The following is a 12178-nucleotide window of genomic DNA, read 5'->3' as shown; positions in this document are numbered from 1 at the left end:
TCAGTCGTGCTTTTTTTGTAAGATGTACATTTAAAGTAAAAATACTTTATTGCAAGAATTGGATGTCCTGCTCTCGTTTTTCTTGGAGGTTTGTTTTGGTGGAACAAGGGGAGCCCACCATTAAAGAGATATCCAGCAACAAAATTTTAACACAGAAGTAGTGACTCACTATTTTTTGATTTTTTTTTACATTTTGTAGCACATACATTTTAAGCGCCATTACCTGCTGGGCTCACGTGTTTGAAGGAGGTGGCTGCAGGCAGACCCAGCGCATTCTTCAGCTCCTTAACCAGCTGCCAGGCGTTCAGAGCATCACACAGGTTAATGAAGCCAGGCGATCCATTCAACACTGCAGGGGGGGGGGGGGGGGTTGGGGGGGGGGGGGGGAATAAAAAATAAATAAAAATTTTTTTTTTTTAAAACATCTATCAAGGCACAGTATCACTTGACTGAGGCCAGTATATTACTCACAAGGGTCCTTGAAATCAGGACACTTTGTATGTGCAAAATCCAAAAGAATGAAATACATTTGATCCAAAACAGCCAATGTAATACTAAAATATCCCACTCCTTTCTAGGCTATATTTTCAGTGCTACGGTAAATTTGACAAATCACTTGGTCATGCAATAGTGTGCTTAACCACTTCCCGACCAGCGCACGACGATGTACGTCGACAGAATGGTACGGGCAGGCATATTGGCGTACATGTACGTCCAATATTCGTTGCCGCCGTGCCATCGGGAGCGCGCCGCCGGCGGCGTGCTCCCGCGCTGGTCGGGACCCCCGTGAGTCCGGTCGCGGGACCCGATCGCCGCGGGCATCCCCGCGATCGTCTCACGGAGCGGCCGAATGGAGGAAATGCTGCATAAACAACATTTTCCCATTCTGCCTAGCAACTAGTGACGCTGATCTCTGCTCCATGTGATTGGAGCAGAGATCAGTGTACACTAAATGAAAGCCCAACCCCTCCACAGTTAGTAACACACCCCTAGGAACACTTAACCCCTACACTGCCACCCACAGGTTAACCCTTTCACTGCCAGTGTCATTTACACAGGAATCACTGCATTTATATAGCAGTGATTACTGTATAAATGACAATGGTCCCAAAAATGTGTCAAAAATGTCCGATGGGTCCCCGACAATGTCGCAGTCACAATAAAAATCACAGATCGCCGCCATTACTAGTAAAAAAAATAATAATAAAAAATTATTAATAAAAATGCTATAAAACTATCCCTATTTTGTAAACGCTATAACTTTTGCGCAAACCAATCAATAATCGCTTATTGCGATTTTTTTTACCAAAAATATGTAGAAGAATACGTATCGGCCTAAATTGAGGGAAAAAAATGTTTTTTTATATATTTTTGGGGGATATTATAACAAAAAGTAAAAAATAATGCGTTTTTTTCAAAATTGTCGCTCTATTTTTGTTTATAGCGCAAAAAATAAAAACCGCAGGGGTGATCAAATACCACCAAAAGAAAGCTCTATTTGTGGGAAAAAAAGGACGTTAATTTTGTTTGGGAGCCACGTCGCATGACCGCGCAATTGTCAGTTAAAGCGACGCAGTGCCGAATCGCAAAAAGTGGTCTGGTCTTTGACCAGCAAATTGGTCCGGTCTGAAAGTGGTTAAAGTGGAGTGCCCCCAAAAAAAAAAAAAAAAAAAAAAAAAAAAAAAAAAAAAAAAAAGTCAGCAGCTACAAATACTGCAGCTGCTGACTTAATAAATCGGACACTTACCTGTCCCAGCGGTGCCGGGATATGCCGCACAGTCATCTGGGATACGCGACAGGTCCCAGATGACTGTTCGGTGCAAGGGGAAGTGATGTCACCAGCCCGGGCAAGGAAAAAGGCAGACCACGAGGGAGCCCCTAGCAACAGGCATTTAGAGGCGAGTAAAATATATATATTTTTTTTATGCATTTTCAGTTTTTTTTTTTTTTTGGTTGCAACACCACTTTAAAGAAATTTTAGATCTATAGTTTAGACAGCTTAAATTTATTTTTTTAAATAGAAAAAAATAAGTTAAGTAATGCAAAGTTGTTCAGCCAAGTTGCTCCAGTTATTCAAGTAGTCAAGTAGATGGCAGAACCCCTCCTTCCTCGCACACAGTCATTCTGAGAGAAACGGAAGAGTTGTCAACCGATCACAGCCAGTTTTTCCTACTTGCAATTTTGATCAGTGATCACAAGGCTCAGAGCTACTCTGATTGGCATCTTTGATCTACATCGTATAATGACAACACGATCATGTGTACTATGAGTGCATCAGGAAAATTCAGGTTAGACTGAACGGTAACTTTGTTTTCCAGAATCTTTCAGGACAGCACCTGAGAGATAGGCGACTCCTCCCACCGGACCACAAGAAACCCATTTATCCAGATCTTAAGGAAGGTACCTCCGACCCCAGCTGGAACACACAAGTTAGTCAACGCATAGTACATAAAACTAATAGGATGGGGTCGTTGCTGTCCTGAAAGACTTTAGGAAAACAAGTTACCATTCAGTCTAACTTTATAGTTTTCCCAAGAATGTCTCTTTCTGGACAGCACCTGAGAGGATAACAGACTTACCCCCTTTTAGGGTGGGACAACAGCCTACAGGACCTTCCTGCCAAATACCTGATCACTGGCAGATGTGAGGTCCAGCCTATAGTGCCACACAAAGGTGTGGAAACTTGACCACGTTGCCGCCTTGCACAATTTGTTCAGGGTGGAACCAGCTCTCTGTGCCCAAGTGGCCACAAGCGCTCTGGTCGCGTGTGCACATATTCCCGCTGGTGGAAATAAACCTGCATTTGAATAGGCCTCCAAAATGGATCATTTCAGCCATCTGGTTAAGGAGTATTTTAAAGCCTGGCAACATCTCGTTACCCGGAAAAAATAAAATAAAAAGAAGGGGGGGGGGGGGGGGGGGGGGAACAGTCTGTTCACCTAAAATCCTTTGTCATTTCTAGGCAACATAACATCCTTTTGATGTCTAACATATGAAAACAGGTCGTCTCCTCCCCTGACAGAAGGTTGGGAGAACAATGTCCTGGGAATGATTATGTACCAAGGCTACCTTGGGTAAGAACTTTGGATCCGTTTTAAGTATAACTATCTGGGAACACAGACAGGTAAGGTTCCTTAATTGAAAGAGCATGTAGCTCATTGATCCTATGTGCTGAGGTAATGGCGATCAGAAACACTGTTTCTGAGGCATCTGAGAGACGTCTCTTCCAATGGACCCTTTGTTAAGGCTTGTAGGACTACTGACATCACATGTAGGAAAACTCTTGGCCAGTACCGATTTGGATCTTGTAAGAGTTCTTAAGGGGGGGGGGGGGGGGGAAGAAAAAAAAAAAAATAATAATCGCCTACTCTGTTCAGGGTCCCCTTCAGGTGGATTCTGACAGGGGCAGCAAGTGCCTTTCCGTGCAGAGCAGGATTTCTGTTGCGAGTACCTGTAAGGACCTGCTCCTTGTGCCCCCTTGCCCGTTTAAATAAGCCACACCCGTGGCGTTGTTCAACAAAACTTGAATGTGGTGAAACTGGAGATCCTGTGCAAATATCAGAAGAGATGAGGCAATTGCAGACCTCGTCACCTCTCTCTTGGATCAAATTCCCTAACTTAAGTCCTCCTCTAGATGTGGCCCCCCCCACCCCAAGAGCTGGAGTCTGTAGTCAGTTTCTCCCCCCCCCCCCCCCCGACTAGAAAAGGTCCAATCTAGGCTTTTTGATAGGATCTCCCCGACTCCTTCACTCAAGCTGGAATCTTCACCTGTGTGTTCAGAGATCTTAAGCTGTGATCCCATGCCCTCAGGAGAAACGTTTGTAGACATCTGAAGTGCAGCCTTGCTCACTGAATAGCTGCCATTGTTAAGGTCAGTGCCCCCAATCCTGACATAACTTGCCTTACTGTTATCGGCTGGTTGGTGTGCAGCATCACTGTGCACTGAACCGTGTCCTTTTTTTCTTGAAGGAGAAAAAAAAAATAAAAAATTCCCAGAATCGATTAGTTAGCCCAGAAAACAAACCTGTGACAAGATTTCAGGAGGTTTAGAAACCATCCTAGGGATTCCAAATGGACACCTTGGTAAAAATCTGGAGGTGAGGAAGCCCTGTCCCCCAGGTGCACCTGAGACATCATGGGGCCCCTTTCCCCCACAGATGTTCCCTCTGAGCCATAGGCAACAAACTGATGGTAGAGCGGTGCCTCCCTTTTAAGAACTGGAGGAAGAAGGTCTTTCCTGTGATCCGGTGGGAGGCGTCACCATCTCATGTGCTACCCTGAAAGATGCCTTGGGGAAATACATTACAAACAGAAACGATTACAAACATCCATTTAGAACAAATAGGTACTCAACCAGTTATTGGATTACAACAGCCAGTCATGATGTGGCTAAAAGACAATGCCCAGGGTGCTTTCATTCACGACAAAACAAAACTAAAAAAAACAAAAAACCCCACCACCAATAACGCAACATAATTTTGAAGGTGCAAACCTAAATAGCTCTTGCCTTTTGTGTAATGCAATAGCATAACATTCACCTACCAGTGAGGGGCAGCTGTGGTCCACGAGTGAAGATCTGAGCTGGAACCTGGTGAGGATTTATTCCATATCGGAGTGGAAGATGACTCACCCCTTTACTATACTGCTTACGGAAATAATCGGATATGGCATCATCGTATTGTGCTGTGTGAGTGAATGCCTGTGGAGACCAGCATTTATAACAATACAATGCATTATAATAATCATGTATGCCAAACAGCAAGAATAATTGTAAACAAAAACACCCCACACACATCAACAAACCCACCCAGATTTGCAGTTAAGGGCAAGGGACGATGACCACATTTGGTTGTCATGGCAAATGCATTTGAATTTGGCCATACAATATACAATCCTCTACTACCAAAACTATAAAGACAAACCTAAACAATTACATACATAGTAAACTGTACAATTAGATGAAATAGTGTATGGTCCACTAAAAATAGAGGAGATCCCAATTGGGTCTTTCACCTCACCTTAAGGGCCAGCTGACAGCGCCTCTCCAGAGTTGTGTCCTTCTGGTCAGATTTCTCCATTTCCTCTGCAATACTGCTGTAGTCACTGGGGTCACACAGGACAGTAACTCGTGCATGGTTTTTGGCGGCTGCCCTCAGTAGAGTTACACCACCTGACAAAGACACACAGGGGTTGGATTTACTAAAACTGGAGTGCAAAATCTGCTGCAGCTGTGCATGGTAGCCAATCAGCTTCTAACAAAAAACAAAACAAAAAAAAAACACACACACACACGAAGCCGAATGGTTTCTATGCAGAAAACGCACTAGATTTTATACTCTTCAGCTTTAGCAAATCAGCCCCACAGTCACTTATACAGCAGTTTCCTACATCTAATCAGATTACTGATTGAAAAATCAGATGCGTTCAACAAAAGAATTGCATGGTTTTGTAGAAAAGTTGGTCGTCATAAGGCGTTTGCTGTGCAGCCACAATCTCACAGCAATCAATTCCCTGTCTTGTTTGAGCACTCCATAAACAAATAGAACTCAAGCACCTCGAAAAATGCCCATGGAACCCCCCCCCCCCCCCCCCCCCCAGAGGAAAAGCATGAGCAGTAGCTACATTTATTGTTGTGTCCCTTGGGCTAGTGCTGGCTGCCCTAGTTGAAGTTCAAAGTCCTCTGCCCTCACTCATCTCCTTCCCTGACTATTGACAGGGGACACTTTTTAAAATGAAAGTACTATCCCCCATTTTGTACATACCAATCAATAAACACTTATTGCAATTTTTTTTTTACCAAATATATGTAGAAGAATACACATTGGCCTAAATCATCCTGAACCTTCGCAAATTAAAGTGAGGACCTTGAGATCCAGGACCGAACAGACCCCTTCCTTCTTCGGGACTACAAACCGACTGGAGTAGAATCCCTGAAACTTTTTTTTTCAATTTTTTATTTATAACAGGAACAGGGCCCACAAGGGCTGGCAGATTACAAAGTAACATACAATACGGATAATTGATGTGAAAGACATAAACATATGCTATAACAGTCTAGGTCCCTAGAACATGAACATAAAGGTAATATATAACAGATTAGTGGTAGGTGTTGCGTCAAATTCCAGTATCTTCTCCCACCTGCTCGAGGGCTAGGTGGGGTAGACCAAGCACAACAACTTTCGTGTGGTGAGGTTTCAATTACCTCTCTTCTATATCCAGTATATTGTCATGTATTGTTGGAGTTATGGGGTGTTCCAATCCGGTGAGACCCGCTTCCCTATTTTATTTAGTTATTTCGTTTATTTTTATCTAGTTCCCATACTCTCCCCGCCCGCAGTCCCCTTAACATGGGGAGCAACCCCGGTGAGGAGCATAAGATCAGAAATTGAAAAAAATAAATAAATGAAGCGATAGAGCGAGTAGCCTGAAACCTGCATTAACACCCCCCGCAGAAGTAAGTCCTGTACTTCCCCAGACAGCCTCCTGACAAGCTGGAAGAAGATAAAGGTTGGAGGTGGAATAAATAAAATCTGTCTGGCAGACAAGAAAAAAAAAAAAAAAAAAAAATAAAAAAAAATTAATAATAAAAAAATAAAATAAAACACTATCTTGTAGCCTGACAAAACTAGCTTGCATACCCACTGGTCGAAAAGGAGAGAGGTCCACCAGAAAGCAAACTCCCGAATGTGACCTCCCACCCAAGTGGGGCTGGGGCAAACCTTCATGTGACAGCCGATTTGCTCACAGGTTTGGTCAGCTTGCAAAACCAGGGATGCTTTTGTCCCTCAGTGGGCACCTTGTCAGACTGGGAAAGCTTACCTGCCGACCCAGGGGAGAACAAAAAAGCCGCTTCTGAACATAGAGGACCCCTGCCTATGGCGTGGCTCCTTACCCTTTCTGGACTGTGGGAGCAAAGTACTCTTTCCCCTAGTAACATTCTTAATAATGTCATCCAGTGAGGCACCAAACAGCCTCTCACCTTGGAAGGGAAAATCTGCGGACCAGCATTTAAGCCAAATTGAGTGACGCAGCACCACTGCTGACACCGGGGCTCTAGAAAGCAAAGGTGCTGTATACAGGGCCACATCACAGACATACTTAACCACTTGCCGACCGCCGCACGACGATGTACGTCGACAGAATGGCACGGGCGGCGTACATGTACGTCCCTGCCTTCCCGCAGGTGGGGGGCCCGATCGGACCCCCCCCCCCCCCCGTGCCAGCGGCGGTCGGTATCCGTTCAGCAGCGATCCGGGATGAGGGGGCGGCCATTCGTTCATGGCCACCCCCTCGCGATCGCTCCTGACGAATGGAAGTGAAGCGTGACATCACTTCCTCTCCTGTAATGTAAACACAGGCAGAGGAAGTGATGTAATCTCTCCTCCGTGTCGGTATTTTTCGTTCCGGCACCGAGGAGAGAGGATCGGTGAGTTGCACCAACACACCACTCGTACAGTAGAACATGCCAGGCATACTCACCCCCCTTCACCCCTGCACCCCCAGTCACAGTGACACCAATTGCATTTTTTTTTTTTTGCATTGGTGTCATTTGTGACTAATAACTGTTAGGGTTAGCGCCCTTTAGTTCTACGGTACCCCCCTAACCCCCCCCAATAAAGGTTTAACCCCGTGATCACCCCCCGTCGCCAGTGTCACTAAGGCTGGGTTCACATTGCAGCGGTTTATGAGAACGGATGTGATTCGCACCACACTGCAAATCACATCCGATCTCTGTGCGATTCGAGTTCAGCCATACAGATAGTATGGCTGAATTCGCGTCGCACCCGCCGCAAACTCGCACGGGGCCCTTTTTTTGGGCCGCAGCAGAATCGGATCGCATGGGTGTTCACACCATGCGATCCGATTCCTGTCCGAGTTTGCAGATTGCACTGCGATATGCAAACTGATCTGGGGGTGTCATTAACATTTCACTGACACTCCCAGCAGTTCGCATAGGGCAGTGTGATGCGGGAACCCGCCGCGTATTCGTGGCGTTCCCGCATCGCTCCAGTGTGAACCCAGCCTAATAAGCGATCGTTTTTCTGATCGCTGTATTAGTGTCACAGGTGACGCTAGTAAGGCAGGTATTTAGGTTCGCCGCAGCTTTTTATAGCGCCAGGGACCCCCATATACTACCGCATAAAGCCCCGATTGCCCCCTAGTTAACCCTTTCACCAGTGATCACCATATAACTGTTACAGGTGACGCTGGTTGGTTAGTTATTTTTTTTATAGTTTCAGGGCACCCGCCATTATTACCTAATAAAGGTTTAACCCCCTGATCACCCGGCGGGTGATACAAGTTTGAGGGTCAGATAAGGTCTGCGTCGCCCCAGGCAGCGTCAGGTTAGTGCCAGTACCGCTAACACCCACGTGCAAAGCATACACGTCCCTTAGTAATATAGTATCTGATCAGATCTATATTAGCGTCGCCAGCAGTTTAGGTTTCCCAAAACGCATTGTTAGCGGGATCAGCCCAGATACCTGCTAGCACCTGCGTTTAGCCCCTCCGCCAAGCCCAGACCAGCCCACCCAAGTGCAGTATCGATCGATCACTGTCACTTACAAAACACAACACACATAACGGCAGCGTTCGCAGAGTCAGGCTTGATCCCTGCGATCGCTAACAGTTTTTCTTGTAGCGTTTTGATACAGTCGCTGACAGCCTAGGTGCTTTTTTACCTGTGAGTCACTAGTGTACCCCTAAATTTAGGGGTGTCTACTTTCCAAAATGGGGTCATTTGGGGGGGGGGGGGGGGGGTTTGTGCCATCTTGGCATTTTATGGCCTTCAAAACTGCGATAGGTAAAATCAAAAATTTACACCCTTAGAAATCCTGAAGGCAGTGCTTAGTTTTCGGGGCCCCGTACGCGGCTAGGCTCCCAAAAAGTCCCACATATGTGGTATCCCCATACTCAGGAGAAGCAGCAGAATTTATTTTGGGGTGTCACTTCACATATGCCCATGGCATGCATGAGCAATATATCATTTAGTGACAACTTTGTGAAAAAAAAAAAAAAGTTTGTAATTTTCCCGCAACTTGCGGCAAAATATAAAATATTCCATGGACTCAACATGCCTCTCGGCAAATAGCTTGGGGTGTCTACTTTCTAAAATGGGGTAATTTGTGGGTGTTTTGTGCCATCTTGGCATTTTATGGCCTTCAAAACTGTGATAGGTAGTGAGGAGTGAAATTACAAATGTACGCCCTTAGAAATCCTGAAGGCGGTGCTTGGTTTTTGGGGCCCCGTACGCGGCTAGGCTTCCAAAAAGTCGACCACATGTGGTATCCCCGTACTCAGGAGAAGCAGCAGAATGTATTTTGGGGTACAATTCCACATATAACCATGGCATGTGTGAGCAATATATCATTTAGTGACAACTTTGTGTAAAAAAAAATAAAAATAAATAAAAAACCAACATGCCTCTTATCAATTTCCTTAGGGTGTCTACTTTCCAAAATGGGGTCATTTGGGGGGGGTTTTGTACTGCCCTGCCATTTTAGCACCTCAAGAAATGAGATAGGCAGTCAAACTAAAAGCTGCGTAAATTCCAGAAAACGTACCTTAGTTTGTAGATGTGACAACTTTTGCGCAAACCAATAAATATATAGTTATTGACTTTTTTTTTACCAAAGACATGTGGCTGAAGACATTTTGGCCTAAATGTATGACTAAAATTGAGTTTATTGGATTTTTCCTAATAACAAAAAGTAGAAAATATCATTTTTTTTCAAAATTTGCGGTCTTTTTACGTTTATATCGCAAAAAATAAAAATCAGTCAGTCAAATACCTTTAAAAGAAAGCTCTATTTGTGGGAAAAAAAGGACGCAAATTTTGTTTGGGTACAACATTGCATGACCGCGCAATTACCAGTTAAAGCAGCGCAGTGCCAAATTGTAAAAAGACCTCTGGTCATTGACCAGCAAAATGGTCCGGTCTGAAAGTGGTTAAGGCCATGCACCAACTGGTCTGCCAGTTCCACCCAGATTGTTCCTTCCCCAACTCACAGTAAAACAACTTAGCCCATTGAGCAAGCGTTTTTTGACACCAGGGCCGTGGCTAACACCGGCCGCAATGCTGACCCCACCACCGTAGACATGGACCGGGCAACCACCTCAGCCCTTCTATTGGCAGGGTCCTTGAAAAGAAGGGGACCCTACCACCGGAATCGTGGTCATACCGGGGGGGGGGGGGGGTCAAAAAACAGAGGATATGTCCATTTTTTCAGGAAACTCTCCTCAAAAAGGAGTAATGCACCGCTACTCATCTCGGGACTGAAAAGTCCCGATGCGGGCTTCTCCACTCCTTGTAAATAAGCTTATCAAAATAAGTTAAATAAGGAAACACCTTCGCAGTGCAGGCCGGCTTGTGGGACCAAATGCCCCCACCGTATTATCCATCTTTAAAAAGGTATCCCGCACCGCTGTGATAAGTGCTCCTACCATCTTTTTTTCCTGCGCCGACATGGACACGGAGTTCAGGGAGATGGTGGGTGGGTTTTTACCCCCTTGCGCCCGCACGCCGCTTCCACCCTGGAAACAACTAATTCCAGGACCACCGACAGAGCATCCATAGGCACTGCAGGTACAGGGGAACCGGTTGCTATAACAGGGGTGCCTGGAGAAGAAACGCAAGCCTCTGGCGCCATGCTGACCCACACTTGCCTGTCACCCTTACAGATCTAAGGCAAGTAACCACAAATGACCACCCTCCTAGCTGTCAGACTGAGGGGCCCCCCCGCAGGACTCACCACCCTGGCCCAGGTGCTGCTGCCATCCGCTCTCCCCTCTGCCTGCCACGAGGTGTCCTGTGTCTGTTTTCGTGCTGTACCAGTCTAAACCAGCCGCCCAGTGCTAGTGCACAACAGACCTGAGGCTACAAAAAAAATGGCTGCCAGCCTCCAAGAAAATGGCTGCCAGAGAAAGGAGAGAGACTCCCTAATCGACCAAGTGCTCCATCCTGCCTAAACAGGTGGGACCATACTTACCTCTCCTGCAGGGACTGCTGGATGCACTCCACAGACAAACCCATCACCCGAGCAGTACAGGGTGGCTGTCAGCCATGGCACACTGACGCAGTAGCCCGGTCATGTGTGCCATGGAGCATATAGCTCACCGGCCACCCCTGGACCAGAACGGGGCTTGTGGCCAACCCAGCGCGTAGCCAAGGTCTGCCAGGATCTATATGATCTAGCCTGACACCCAGCCCAGCTGTAGATTGTAGATCACAGGAACAAATAAAAAAAAAAAAAAAAAAAGCTTCTAAATGCAGCCGAAAAGTGCATGAAGACCCTCCATTTCTACATAAACTGACATCTGCTTGGTTTGCTACTCAGAGCGCCCTTATACACACTTAACTATATACTCTGAACAGCTATATCGATCTATCCACATACACACTATACAGCCTGCCCTATACACTCTGCAGAAAATTGTGCCTTAGGTGTTGGTGTAACTGTAAGCCCTCACAGTTACTCTTGTTAGGTGCAGAAACAGGCCCTCCTGTAAATTATTATATCAAGAATTGTAATTAAACAGGGGCAGAAAAATTGGGACTTGGGTGGTGATGCCCTAAACCAAATACTGTCGGAAGCTAGCATCATAAAGATTGAGGAGGAATAGGATAGTCTGCATAGGCGGTCTTCAAGGGATCCCAGATGCATAGCAAATTCAATCAGTTACATCAGCATGATAGCTGCTGATCCAAGACTGATTCATTTTTATGGATGTGAGCCCATCAACGGAGTCTGGACAGGCACACTCTGATCCATTACAAACCCTCCAGTAGCACTGAATGTGCATTCAGAAAGCACGCTGGATGCAGGCCAGTAGCTCAATTGCATATTGAGCAAGTTCTGGCCAGAGGTCCACCCTCAAGACCCAGTAAATGCTCTGTTGGAAAGGCCTCCAAGTCTGCTCTTGCCCCTAGATATTCCTGCACCATGAAATGTAGACACTGGTGATGGTGGCTTGAACCGATCAGACCACAGCACTGAAAAATTGTTTAAAGGCATCGGTCAGCTCAAATTTTCCAGTTTGAACGGGCAAACACCAGATGTTCGAGTCGAACATTGAGCTCATCCCTAGTAACCATGCTTGGGAGATTTGCCCCTTACTTTCCATGTGAGAAAGAAGTTCCAATCCTTTTGACACTTGTGGACCTTTGCTTCTTGTGTGC

At 45.8% G+C, this 12178-nt stretch overlaps 1 protein-coding gene across 1 annotated transcript in view; it reads right to left on the bottom strand.

The window, feature by feature from the left end:
* Positions 1 to 12178, bottom strand: part of ATIC (5-aminoimidazole-4-carboxamide ribonucleotide formyltransferase/IMP cyclohydrolase) — a 39181-nt gene that overhangs the window by 4363 nt on the left and 22640 nt on the right. Inside the window, exons 6-8 of the mRNA XM_077448178.1 lie at positions 5019 to 5170; positions 4543 to 4699; positions 224 to 349 (exon numbers count right to left, since the gene is read on the bottom strand). Coding sequence (XP_077304304.1) covers positions 224 to 349; positions 4543 to 4699; positions 5019 to 5170 — 435 coding nt within the window. The remainder of the gene's footprint in view (positions 1 to 223; positions 350 to 4542; positions 4700 to 5018; positions 5171 to 12178) is intronic.

Source organism: Lithobates pipiens, unplaced genomic scaffold, assembly GCF_037356315.1.
Source record: "Lithobates pipiens isolate NorthernLeopardFrog02 unplaced genomic scaffold, aLitPip1_a1.2 Scaffold_22, whole genome shotgun sequence".
Classification (NCBI taxonomy): domain Eukaryota; kingdom Metazoa; phylum Chordata; class Amphibia; order Anura; family Ranidae; genus Lithobates; species Lithobates pipiens.
This window is presented reverse-complemented; position numbering and strand designations above follow the sequence as displayed.